At 45.8% G+C, this 12,834-nt stretch overlaps 1 protein-coding gene across 5 annotated transcripts in view; it reads right to left on the bottom strand.

Moving 5' to 3' along the window:
- DNAH9 (dynein axonemal heavy chain 9) overlaps positions 1 to 12,834 on the bottom strand; it is a 318,732-nt gene that overhangs the window by 217,517 nt on the left and 88,381 nt on the right. For all 5 annotated transcript variants that reach the window (XM_032322974.1, XM_032322973.1, XM_032322975.1 and 2 more), the window contains 6 exons: positions 10,124 to 10,254; positions 9,664 to 9,790; positions 7,039 to 7,191; positions 5,729 to 5,854; positions 2,979 to 3,218; positions 2,542 to 2,702 (listed from right to left, as the gene is read on the bottom strand). In XM_032322974.1, the coding sequence (XP_032178865.1) occupies positions 2,542 to 2,702; positions 2,979 to 3,218; positions 5,729 to 5,854; positions 7,039 to 7,191; positions 9,664 to 9,790; positions 10,124 to 10,254 (938 nt within the window). The remainder of the gene's footprint in view (positions 1 to 2,541; positions 2,703 to 2,978; positions 3,219 to 5,728; positions 5,855 to 7,038; positions 7,192 to 9,663; positions 9,791 to 10,123; positions 10,255 to 12,834) is intronic.

Below are 12,834 nucleotides of genomic sequence, written 5' to 3'. Positions count from 1 at the left end.
CTCCTTGATGGGAAAGAACTTCCATTCCAAAGGGTAATATAGCCAACAAACAAGCAAGCAAGGTCTTTGCAGAATGTGGGAGATGTTAGGAAGAAGGTAAACACTGGGAACCATCTTGGTTATTGCTGTGTGTGTGTGAGGAGGCAGAGTGAGGTGGGATTTTAGTAAGAGAGGTTGTGGAAGGTCTCCTCAGGTCTGAGGACAGAATGAAAGGATGAGAAGGTGACTATGGAACAGTGAGCATGTGAAAGACATTCCTGGATGAGGGAACCCCCCCCCATGTATAGAAGGTTCTAATTTAAGGGGATCAAGGAACAGAAAGGAGGCTAGTGGGGCTGGAGTGCAGGGACTGAGGTGTCGGGGCAGCAGACAGGAATTGTTAGGTCCCACAGGGAATTCAGATTTTAGTCTAAGTGCAGTGGGGAGTGACAAGAGACAATGATGTGGCCTCTGTGGGCTCCTAACCACCCCCCCCAAAACATGGCATCTAAGAGTAAACATGGAAAGGTTTGAGGGGGACTCTGGGTAGAAGATCTTTCCAGACTGGGCAGGAAGATGAATTAAAGAAATGTACAGTATGGGGGCAGAGAGGAGAGATGAACCATGAGGTCTGGTTCTATGGATGATGTTGGCATATTCCCACATCCCATTTCATCCCATGAGTACCGTGATCACGATTCCACTCAGCCTATCTTGGAAACACAACTGAGGATCTGACCAGAAGGCAGGTGGCAGGAGAAAATTAAATAAAAGATGGCACTGATTCTGTGTGGCCATTCTAACCTTCACAGATGATGACAATGTCTTCACCAACCGCAAGTCACTTACTTAGAGCAAGCCAGCCATTCAGGTATGTGACTCAGTTTGGAGAAGAAGGGATTTAGCACTCAATGGAAATAGAAGGGAAAAGGGCATGCACTCTTAGTAGACTTTACAGAAATCTCAACAGAGTTACAGTAGCCCATCCTCACTCTCCTTTGCCCAGGCTGTGCTATCAGATAAATCTTCCTAAAAGTAGAGTTTTCATTGTTTTGCTCCTCTTATGAAGAATCTCCAATAATTGATCACTACTTACTGGGTAAAGAAGGTATGATTCATACCTTCTAGTCAGGATTCTGACCCATCTTACCAGGCTTATGACCAACCATATCCCCCCAAGTCAAGAGTCTACCCCCTCTTCCCGGAACAGGTCTTGGATTTTCCCATTTCCATGCCTTTGCACACAAAATTCCATTTTCCAGACTGCTTATCGGTCGTTCTTCAGCTTCTGGAGATCCTAGACCACTTTCACAAGTAATGGATGCCGTAGACTCTCTCACCAAAAACAGTGACAACACACACTCAGATTTCTGTACAATTGCATGGACCCCGTGGCAGTCATTCTAACCTACCACGAAGCTGTTGGAGTCCTATACTTCCTCCCAGGTCCAGATCGGACGCCACCCATTCCCTGGTGCATTCCCTGTCCTCTTCTTCCTGTGGTGGGCAGGATCTCCAGTGCTCTGAGGGCCTATGGCTAGGTCACTTGCTTGGAAATTGGTGGCAAATGGCTGTGAGCCCTATCTTACCCTATGGTCCTGCATGCTTTCCCCTTGGGCTATGTATATTTTTATCTGTGTAGGTCTTATTTCCCTCACTGGAATAGGAGTTTAAGGACAGGAAATGTTTTAGTCACCTTTGTATGCCCAGTGACTACTTCGGGGACTGGTGTGAATTCATTCATTGAATGAATATGAATGAATTAATTAATTCATTCATGAACTAATTAATTCATTCATGAATTAATATGAATGTCAGAGGCTACAGTTCTCCAAAAATTATAAGCTCCTTCATGGCAGGGAGTCCCTGGTTCTAATCGGATTCCCAGCGTGAGAGGTGCTCAAGAAATGTGCCAGACGATTGGTAAGAAAATAGGAATGGGGCACCTAGGTGGCTCAGTCAGTTAAGTGACTGCCTTCAGCTCAGGTCATGATCTCAGGGTCCTGGGTTTGAGTCCCGCATCAGACTCCCTATTCAGCAGGGAGTCTGCTTCTCTCTCCCTCTGTCCCTTCCCCAACTTGTTCTCTCTCTCATTTGAATAAATAAGAAAAAAAAAAAGAGAGAGAACAGTAATAAAAGATCATCTACTGAGCACTTATGATATTCTGAACTCCTTACAGCATTACTGTCTTTTGTCCTTACAAACCTCATGTGAGGTGTGTGTTCCTAACTCCGTTCCACAGAGAAGAGAACCAAGAACAAGAATTAGGTCAAGCTTTTCAAGGTCAAGTAGCTGATATGTGTTAGACCTGGTGTGAGGATTCAGGTGTGTGTGACTCCCTAGTAATTCCTCAAGACTAATCACAGCTCCCTGATTTGCTCGGGAGTTCGTTCTGAGAAGGCCCCTGCCCTACAGCTTTCCAGTTTGATTTTTACGTGTGTTGTGTGGTGGGGCCAAAACCCTCCACCTCTGCGGACAAGTAGCAAGTGATGGTTGACCACAGCTGGCCTGAGGCAGACCACAGTCGGGTTCCCAGTGGGGGCGTTGATGCCTGTGCTCACCTGTCCGTCAGAGGTGTGATCACCAGGCGAGGCGTATTTCCCAGGTACTCATAGGAATAGAGAAACTGTGCATCACAGATGTTGGCAAAGCAGTGTTTGGCCTCATCATCCCAACGATGCCGCAGCTGGGACAGCCAGAGGAAGGCCTGAGCACTGTCCACCTGAAGAGAGGGTGCAGAGTACTGGGGGTGAGTCACTGTCCAGCAGGCAGCACAGGACCTGCAGGCCACAGGAGATGCAGGAGGAGCCCACCAGGGCACAGAGACAACGAGCTGCTCTGATGCTGGGGACAGCCACCATGACCCTCTTCCAGTTCTCTGGCTGCCACAGAATCTGCAACCCCCCATGTTTGAGCTGTATGTGAGTTTCTCCCTTATGCCACTGTTCATGGCATAACTACCCACCAAGGGGGACCCTCTTGCAGGTCTGGGACTCACCTTCTGAGCAATCATCTTGGCCACCACATCCCGGGCATGCACGTCAATGGTGCATATGGTCATGATCTTCTGCCGGTCCCCTTTTGAGAGCTGGCCAATGAGCATGGTGATGAGGGTTTTGAGCTGGGCCACTTGCTTCTTGTAATAGTCCTTCATGGCGTTCTCATAGCCTTCCTCCAGCCTGGCAAACGCAATGCCCACCTCTGTGGTCCACCAGATCTGAGTGCAGGTCAGGGCCACCTGTGGCATGAGAAGCCACTTAGGAAAGCCATCGCCAGGACTGTCTCTCAAACCAGCCCACTCATGCACCCCCAGTGAGAGCCAGAGTGGAATCACATGGGTGACGTAAGCCCTTCCCCACCCTCTTCCACTGCATATTTGCCATATTGTCAAAGAGTTTGGAAAGATGGCACTAGACCTATGAAGGGAAGCCGCACCAAAGGATTGGACAATGTGTCCAGAAGACACTCATTAGTAGTGTTCAGAGGTCTACTGTCTGACAGCCATTAGAGGATTGGATACCAAACATTTCGAGGGAAGCTTGTGGGAATGATGATGTATGAGGTCAGAACCGACTGAATTAACCTTGACTAAGCAAGCCACTTGTCTCCATCTCCTTGGAGATGGGAAGTGGTTCCAAGTGGGGAAAGCGCAGTCTACTCTTGGGGAAAAAAAAAAAAATGTATTGTTTGGTTGAAAACAACCAGTCATTCTGGTCAGTGGCTTTTAGAAATTGCTACACTGATCTTTCCATTTCTACAGCCCAGGTGAAGCATCTTTCCTGCTCTCAGGAGGTTAACAATATGCTGACTGACCATCTCAAGAGCACTCAGACTTTGTTCCGCTCTTCTTGAACTTCTTGTGGTCTGAGTGTTCTAGCTTAGCAAGCCAGCAATGATCACTTGCGATATATTTTTGCTTGTCTGTAATGCTTCTGCAACATGTATTTTTTAATTCTTAAAACCTATCACCTTAAAAAGCCTACTTTTGAAGACCACGGTGAACTACAGCAAAATTCACTGTGGTCAACAGGACTTGGGTCTTTCAGAGGTTTGAAATTAAATAAATGGGAAAAGGGATTTGAATGAACGTTTCCTCTGTTTGCTGAGAAACTTAAGATGGAAAAGGCGGAATTTTGATTATTCATGGTAGAGAATTTAGATGCATCGATCATCTGTTGTATCATTTGATCTGTCAGAATAGCAGGAGGCAACACATTTTCTTGGCCCAAAATTCCGATTTGGGTAAACAGGAATCCTGACAGGAATGATTCCCTTTGTGAAAAAGAGAAACCCGTCATATAAATGTACCCTTCTCTCTTATATCTGATTTTGCCTTTGGGTGTAGACACGCGGTTCTGCCTGTGCTGTGATCTCATTTGGATCTTATTGGAATGTGACATGTCAGCTGCACAGTTAAAAGAATATTTCTTCCCTTCAGCAGTACTGACTCCCTTTCTCGTTTCTTCTTTTTGTCTACACTCACTGCCAAGTCTACACTCGATGCCAACATTTTGCCACCTTCCTCTTCCTTCTCCTCCCCCTGGCATCATGACACCACCTGGCACTTCCCTGGAATGGCCACACCAGGTTCATGGACGCCCCTCAGCCTCTTTATTTTGCTTGATCTCTGCCAAGTGCATGGCATGACTGACCTCTCACCTGCTGACAGTTTTTTGGGTTTCCAATATGACCATTCCCTGCTTTTCCCTCTATCTAAAAAGGCACCGTTTCTCATTCTGCTTTACTGGCCCCTCCTTGCTGACCCCATCTTTGCATGATGCTCAAGGGGGTGTTCATCTCCATCTACGTATTTTCCAAAATGGAGGCAGGTCCTCTCTGCTCCTATGGCTTCAATTACCAGGAAAAATCTGCAACCCTCAAATGTACCAGCACCAGCGTCCCTCCTTCCCTAATGGGGAAGGCAAGAGAGTACCATGCAGCCAGAGTCATCTAGACAATTCTCATTAATTCAGGCCTTTCTCTCATCTTCCTCCTGAGAAGCCTGGAAAGGGTTCAGATACATCTCAGAAGCAAGTCAGACTCCCTCATGTGGTGCACAGAACTGGCTTTGAGTTTCCTCTGCAGTCCCCATCTGCTGCCTCTCACTCCCTCCTCCCCTTCCTCTTCCCGCAACCACATTCAGTTCCTCAACCACGAGATGCTCTTCCTTGCTTCCGAGACTTTGCTCATGGCACTCCCCATGCTTGGTGGCTCTTTCCCTCCATCTTTAACTTCTTTGCTCCTACTTCAAATCTCATCTTCTATGTCATATCCTCAGCAGGGGAAGGGAAGAGGTGGTTCCTGAACCCTACTAGCTGGCTCTGTGCTCCCAGAGTACCAGGTCTCATTGGTAAGTGACTGACTTCCACGTCAGTCTGAGATTCACTAGGGCAGGGTTATGATATCTTAGGATGTCTCGTTCCCTGTTGGGGGTCACCTGTGCTCAGCGAAGATCCTGGGACATTCCAAGCAGGCTGGCTCAATGAGTTGAATGGTTTATCTTTTCTCCCTATGGTAGCCATGAGAGTAAAGATGGCCAACCCTTGGTTCTCCAAGGTAGTAGTTGGAGTGGGTCATGGCTGACAAGTCCCCTGTTCCCTCTGGCTGACCCCCTTCACAGATCAGCCTTTCCTGACTGTGAAGCACATAGTGAATTTAAGATCAAGTGTCCCTTGAAGGCAGAAGGAGGCCCCAGAGAGAGAGGACCCAGCAAAGGACAGGGACCAACGAAGGTCCTGGTTAGAATACCTGAGCTGGATAGTCGAAGAGCCACTGTTCCCTTGGCTTTTCTTCATAGGCAACTACACCTTCTGTCATGCTGTGCCTCACTGTGGCCCTCATATGGGCAAGCACACAGTTCAACCATATTTCTACCTGAAAAAGAACTCTGAGTGAGAAGCTGGGTTCTGAAGAAGGTATGATCATTCACCCGGAGGGAGGAAAGAAAATGTACAATGGTGATGGCTACCATAAGGCATAGGGAGTCATTTTGTTTCTGGACCCAGGACACTGATGGGTGAGAATGAGGCTCGGTTAATAAACAACAGGCCCATTTGGAACACACAGGTTTCAGCAGCAGGTTAAAGGAGGAGGCTTCATTTAAGGAAGTTTTAATCTGGGTTGAGCAAGGTCAGTAAGTCCTGAGTTCTCACAAGCTCTTCCACACTGAGGATGGAGATGTCAGCCAGAATTATATTTTCCAACTAAGTGCTTTCTGGTCTACCAAAGGATACATCCAGAATCAAACCCCAGGGTTACTTCTTATAAAACTAAGAAAATCTGATCATTTCCTGGAATTAGAATCGCTTTCCAAGAAACACGTGGATGAAGGGAGACCTCTGTAAAAGATCTTTTCTCCAGGTATGATGCTCGACTCAACTGGAAGCCCCAGGGACAATGCTGTGTTGGATCGCTTAGCATAAGAAACAAAGAAGGGCTTATACTTTAGCAGTGATGGAAGAGGACAGGAAAGAGGGTTAAGGAGGGAACCACCCCATGTTTTGTGCTTCTTGAATTGCACAAGGGAGACTTAGAGGTGGTAGTTCCTGGAGTGGGGTGGGATCTGGCTTTCCCAAGGCTGGGGTTGTGGGGGGAAGGGACTCTGAGCTGTATTTGTACAGAGAAATGACATCTCGGGAAAATGGCTGATTTCAAAGAGCACTTTCTCCAGGGGAAGATGTCAGCATGCCAGATTCCCCTGTGGGGTGCCCCGGGGGTTGTCATGTTAAAGCCTCCCAGTGCTGCTAATCATTTTAAAAGTCCTTTTCTCATTGACAGGGTAGTAGTTTATGTGCATTTTATTCCTCTCCATACACGTCTTTGGTTAAGAAAGACAGATGGATATTGACATGTGTCCTTCCTGGAGAGAGGAGAGCAGGAACTAGGAGCTTCTTCGATGTCGGTTCAAGTGAAGAGGAGCTGGCAGTCCCAGGACACAGACAGCAGTTCTGGCCCAAGGTCAAGGTGGCCATGCTGAAGGTTGAGGCTGCCTGTATTTGAACACAGACACTTGAGAGGGAAGGGGGATGAGGAGGGAGGGAACAGGACTTCTACTCTACCTGACCGCTGCAGTCACAGGGCTCACTGAAGGCCACATACTCTCCTTCCTTGCTGTACATGCCAAGACTTATCTTGGTTGGTTGCTCACCAGCATCCAACTGGAACTGCATCTTCGCCATATTGTCAAAGAGTTTGGAAAGATGGCGCTGGACCTACAAAGGGAAACCACACCAAAGGACTGGATGATGTTCCAGGAAGACACTCATTAGTACTGTTCAGAGGTCTACTGTCTAATAGCCATTAGAGGGTTGGATACCAAACATTTAGAGGGAAGCTTGTGGGAATGATGGTGGTATGAGGTTAGAACTGACTGAGTTGGGTAGGAGTGGTCAAAGGAATATAAAGTTGGTGGGAATCATGGGAATCATAACTTAAATTTTGATCTCTAAAGAGATCCAAACAGAAAGAAATTAGAATCCAAGCTAGAAAGATTCGGTGGGGGGCGGGGTGGCCGGAAGCAGGTAGACCTCAGATGATGTCTCAGGTGATGTCTTAGATGATGTCTCAGATGATGTCTTAGCGCCGCATCTGAGGGGATGTGAGGAGAAATTGCCGTGACCCGTGAATTCCAAATTCAACCATTCGATCACTCACCAATAAAAACAGTAGAGGGTCACAGTTACAGAAAGAATTAAGGAGTTAGCCTCTCATGCTTCATCTCTCAGAATGGGGGAGCAACTTAAGGATTTACTCAAAGTGAGAAATAAATAAAAAATATTTAAGAATGAGTGCATCATGTATAAAGGGTCTGGCAATGATCTTGAACTTTTCCTATACATGGAATTAATGAACATATAGTTACAAAACAGAATGTTAGTGTGATAAATATTTTACCTCCACCATACCTGGGCTGCTCTGGAATGAATTCCATCTATAGGAAAAGAAAAAAAGGCGGGGGGAGACTTTACCTCTAGGGATAATCTCTCTTTAGTATTTGCTTCTTACCAGCAAACCCAAAACATCAGTTCAGGAATTGGGAGAGTTAATTACAAAGAGAGAAAATAAATGCATGGGTGCCATCTTTTGGCTCCACCAGAGAAGCTCTCGTCCATCGTTGGTGGCGCTGCAAAAAACTAGGACTTCTATGGAGGGAAAATGGGGCAACATCTAACCTGACCCCATAGCACTTACCTTTAACCCAGAAATCCCACCTCTAGGAATGTACCTAGAAGGCAGACCTCCAACAGTACAAAACCCCAACGTTATTCAATGCCGTATTATTTGGAATTATAAAATAATATAAACAACCTCTGGCCAAACTATAGTATAGCCCACAGGGCATGACGCAGCTATATTAAAAAAAAAAAATGAGGAAGATATCTTTAAAATGGATAGGGCATGATTTCCAGGACCCATCAGTACAGAAAAAAAAATGGCATTCAAGTAGATACAGTATGCAACCTTTTGTGTGAGAAAGGAGGGGAAATAAGGAAAGGTATGTGTGCAAATGTAAATGTACATCCGCTCATGTCTGCGCTCAGAGATGAGGGGGATCGGCGACCTAGAGGAAGTGGAGGGGAGGAAGAGGAGGAGGAGTGCTGCCCATATACCTTTTTGCACAGTGTGACTTTAGAATGCTACGTATTCAAACACTGCAGTCAGTGAGGGTGGGAACCAACCCCCAAAACTCAAGGCAAAGAGAAAGAAATGAACTTGACTCTACTTCAAATGAATAATGAAATTATACCAAAGCAGGGGAAAGAACTCATCCGAGTCACTTCTGAATGGGATATTCTGACTGTCTAGCTTCAAAGGAAAAGTGGAGAACTAGAAAGTCTTGTTAGGTTGAGAATCTTGGAGTCTTGTTAGGTTGAGAAGTGAGGAGAGCTACAGGAGCATGAAGTGGAGACATCATCCCTCCCTCCTATCCGTTGCTTGGGAGACTCAGACCTTTGGTCTAGGAAGGTCACTCACTCTCACCAAATGTGGTTCCCAAACAAGCAGCATCCCATGGGAAACCCTTAGAAATGCAAATTCTCCAGCCCCACCCAGACAGACAGAACCATCTAGAGCTCTGGGGGGAGGGCTCAGAAATCTGCATTTTCCCAAGCCTTTCCAATGATTCTAAGGCACCAGACCACCTCCCCGCAAGTGACTCTCAACCCCAAATACCAACAGCGCTCCAAATAGTTACTCTACTATGAAGGGAAAAAAATAAGCCAACCTTGTAGCATAGTGGCTATTTTACAGATGAGGGAAGTTTGTCAAAGAGAAGGGACACCCAACCAAGGCTACCAGGCCAATGAGTGGCCAGAGCCAGAGGCTAGAACCCCAAATTCTGAACTCCTCATATATACTCTTTCCACAAAAATCATAAAAGGTTGAGTGAATACAACCTTCAGTCTTCTCCCCCATGGAAATCTGAGCTATAACTTTGGACAGCGATGTCCTGGATGTCTCCTCAGAATCAGAGCAAAGGCATTCTCTGTAAAGGCTTAGTGCCCTCTCACCCTTCTCCAGCTCCAAGTTTCCCTTTTAGGGGGCATCAGAGATGCTGGTGGGAGTACAGGTCTGAAATACCAACACCACTAGGGAGAGGAGGTGTCATGGGAACCTGGAACCCTCCCACCAGGATCCCCCTCCGTCCTTCTGGATGTTTCCATGAGCGCTCCCCCCCAGCTTACCTGTTGTGGCGCTGTGCCATTGGAAAGGGTGTCTAACAGGTCTGAAGAGGACAGAAAGTAAAACCTAGGGAAGGCGAGCCTTTTGGTATCCAGGTACTCAGCCAGGGCCTTCTCACACAGGTATAACCTGAGGGCACAGACACAGAATTTCCTGATGAAGTCAGCTTAGACCCACAGGTGCACAGACTTGACTAAAATGCAGACAGATGCAGCGTATGGAACGTATGCAGATCTGGGGCAAGAAACACTCATGGGTATTTGCAAATATACACACTGATGCATTCCTACCAGAAAAAATGCTTCTAATAATACCTCCCATTATTCTACAGGCAAATCAAAGTGTGTGTGCATGCCAAACACTCACTTGGGCAGTTCAAGGAAGAAACCCCGAGACAGAATTGGGAAAAAGAAACATTGCCCTCCCCAGGACAAAAAGGGGCGGCAGCAAGCAGACCATCACCTGCTCTGAAGGTCTTCCAGTTTTTCATAGAGACCTTGTTGGTTGGTGGCTTCCACCACATTGGGTGTCTTCTGGGCAGCATAGGCTAGCTCTTTAAAGTCATTGTCAATGCCTTCAAACCTCTTGGAATCCTGAAATAAACACGTGAGGGAAAATGAACTTTTGCTTTCTCGGAGATCCCCACATGAAGCAAGTCAGAAGCTGAAACTGGTGCTGGGGATGTCCTAAAACTCAAAGAGAGAAATATCTTGATCTTAAAAGAACTTCAGGAACTATCCTGAACGTTTTGGTCATAAACCCCCTTTCTGTTTCTGAAAAAGCACAGAGGAATGCAAAGAGGTTTTGTGTACGTGGGTAATCTATCCACCAATGCATCTCCTCAGTGGGAAGCTCAATTTGAGAACTTTGAAAAATATTTGTTTGTTCATTCATTTAAAAAAAAAAAACTATTTATTTTTGGAGAGAGTGTGTAGGGGGAGGAGCAGAGGGAGAGAGAGAATATTCAGCAGACTCCAGCTGAGCACAGAGCCCGACACGGGACTTGATCCCAGGACCCTGAGATTGTGATCTGAGTTGAAATCAAGAATTGGACACTTAGCTGACTGAGCCACCCCAGCACCCCTGCTAATTCATTTAAAAAGTAACAATATTAAGCCCACGATGGTAACATAACATGCTTTTATCAAAAATAATTGTATTTTCCACAACAAAATAACTTAAAGAGAAGGCAGCCTTGTTTCACTTTTTTTTTCCCCCAAGATTTAATGTCTGACTTAGGACAAGACCAGATTTTCTTTCCTGCTTGGCATTCAATCCATTGTGATGTCACGTGTCTGGAAACCTCTGGAAAACCCCTGTGTGTGCATGGAAAAATGAGAGTGAAAAAGGCAAATAGCATCTTAGCATTATTACTAAGACAGTCTTGACCTTGAGGCTTCCCTATGAAGGTCGGGGTCCCAGGACCACTCTGTGAGAACTGTTAGCATAAAACACATAACTTGCTGCATAGGATGGACAGTGGGTCCAGTGTTCTTCCTGGGTCAGTGCAAAAGTTGATGTAACCAGAGAAAGATGTTCTTCAGCAAATGTGATGTCGAATTAATTATCATTGTTTCTCAAACACACAACCACTCTGCGTTGTCGTCGGAATGCCCAGGACAATGACATATGCAGGGTTCAGCCCAGTACCTGTGGCATTATTATTACGTGACAACACTCGTATCAGCATGTGCTATGGGCATAGCTTAATTACATCCCTGAAGTGGGGGCTGGTATTTGTCCCAGTTTACAGGAGGAAACCAGAGCACAGAGAGGTGAAGTAATTTGCCCAACATCCCACAGCTACAAGTGGGAAAGCTAGCCCCTCTCCCAAGAAGATTTAAAAATAGGATGGCAGGGGAAATTATGACTGCTTCATGAGGTGTTCTGCTCCCATGGAAGATGAGAAAGTGTCAAGGTTATTGATATATCAGAAGTATGGAACAATAATGCTCCGACAGAAAGAGCTGGAAAGAAAATCGTCATTACATAGCGAGCAATTATGTAAAAAATCTGTCTATACATGAAGCCAAGTTGGGAGACATTCATGAGGAATGAAAATAGTTACTAGTTAGGGTGTCAGATTATGACAAATTTTATTATGGTTTTAAACTGTCTCTTTGATTGTGCTGTTAATACAGAGAAAATAAACGCATTTCCGTATTTCGCACATGGACCTTCGTGCGCCACTGTGGAGAAGCCAATGATACTGATTCTCTCTGATGTGTGGTTGAAAGTTCTCCAAAGCCTTCTTTAGAGCCTCTACGAAAGTCTCCACCTCTGCCCTCACCTCCTCATTGAACCCACTCTTCTTCAGTCCCTCGCCCTGGAGAGAAAATCTGGCTTATTCAATGTGGCCTCATGACAACATCTCTCTCGGAACTGTTTCCGGCTACTTTTCATTCCAGATGTACAACCTGTCATCTGCATTAGCGCATGAAGGAAGCATTTGCGGGATGAGCTGGAAAAATACAACATTTGGACAGAATGCGCTTTAACTTTTTAAGTGGGGCCCGAAAGATACATGACGTCTTGGAAGCAAGCTAATTTGGAAGCGGAGAACTTGCTGTACCCAAGGCAGACAGGAGAATGTCTGCAAAATAGAAAGTAAAAAAAAAAAAAATTAAAAAATTTAATGAATTAGAGTCCATCGAGAGGTGGGTAAGCTAATGGCACATAAATTAGGACAGATTAGAAGGGGCAATCAACCACAGGGAAGGCAGTAATGAGGAGAATGCAGATTTTCGCAAAATTCATTGCTCAGGATGGAGCGGAAGGCTGGTGTTTAGCAGGTGGCACAGGCATGTTCAGCTCCCTGCTGAAAAGGAACTTGAGTTTGCCTGGGAACAAGGCTCCCTTCCAGTGGGTAGCTGCTTTGTAGTCATCTGTGGGGCAACACAGAAGGTTATCGCACACTGCAGTAGCAAACAGTTCCCGCTTCCTTTCTTGCATATATGTTTAAAAAAAAAAAAAGAAAAGAAAAAAAAAACAATGCTGAAACACCAGGTTCTTCTTCCTTTTTCCCACCCTTCCGGTGACAAACAAATTGGTGTGCATTTCACCTTCTCTTTCCCTCTGCATGACTTTTGGTGATTTGGCCCACATTTGTGGGAGGTACCTTAGAGTCAAGCCAAGGCTGGCAGAGAAAGAAAGGTCTAGAAGATGTGGGAACT

The sequence above is a fragment of the Mustela erminea genome, chromosome 18, assembly GCF_009829155.1.
Source record: "Mustela erminea isolate mMusErm1 chromosome 18, mMusErm1.Pri, whole genome shotgun sequence".
Taxonomy (NCBI): Eukaryota; Metazoa; Chordata; class Mammalia; order Carnivora; family Mustelidae; genus Mustela; species Mustela erminea.
Note: the sequence above shows the minus strand (reverse complement) of the source record. Positions and strands in the feature narration are given on the sequence as shown.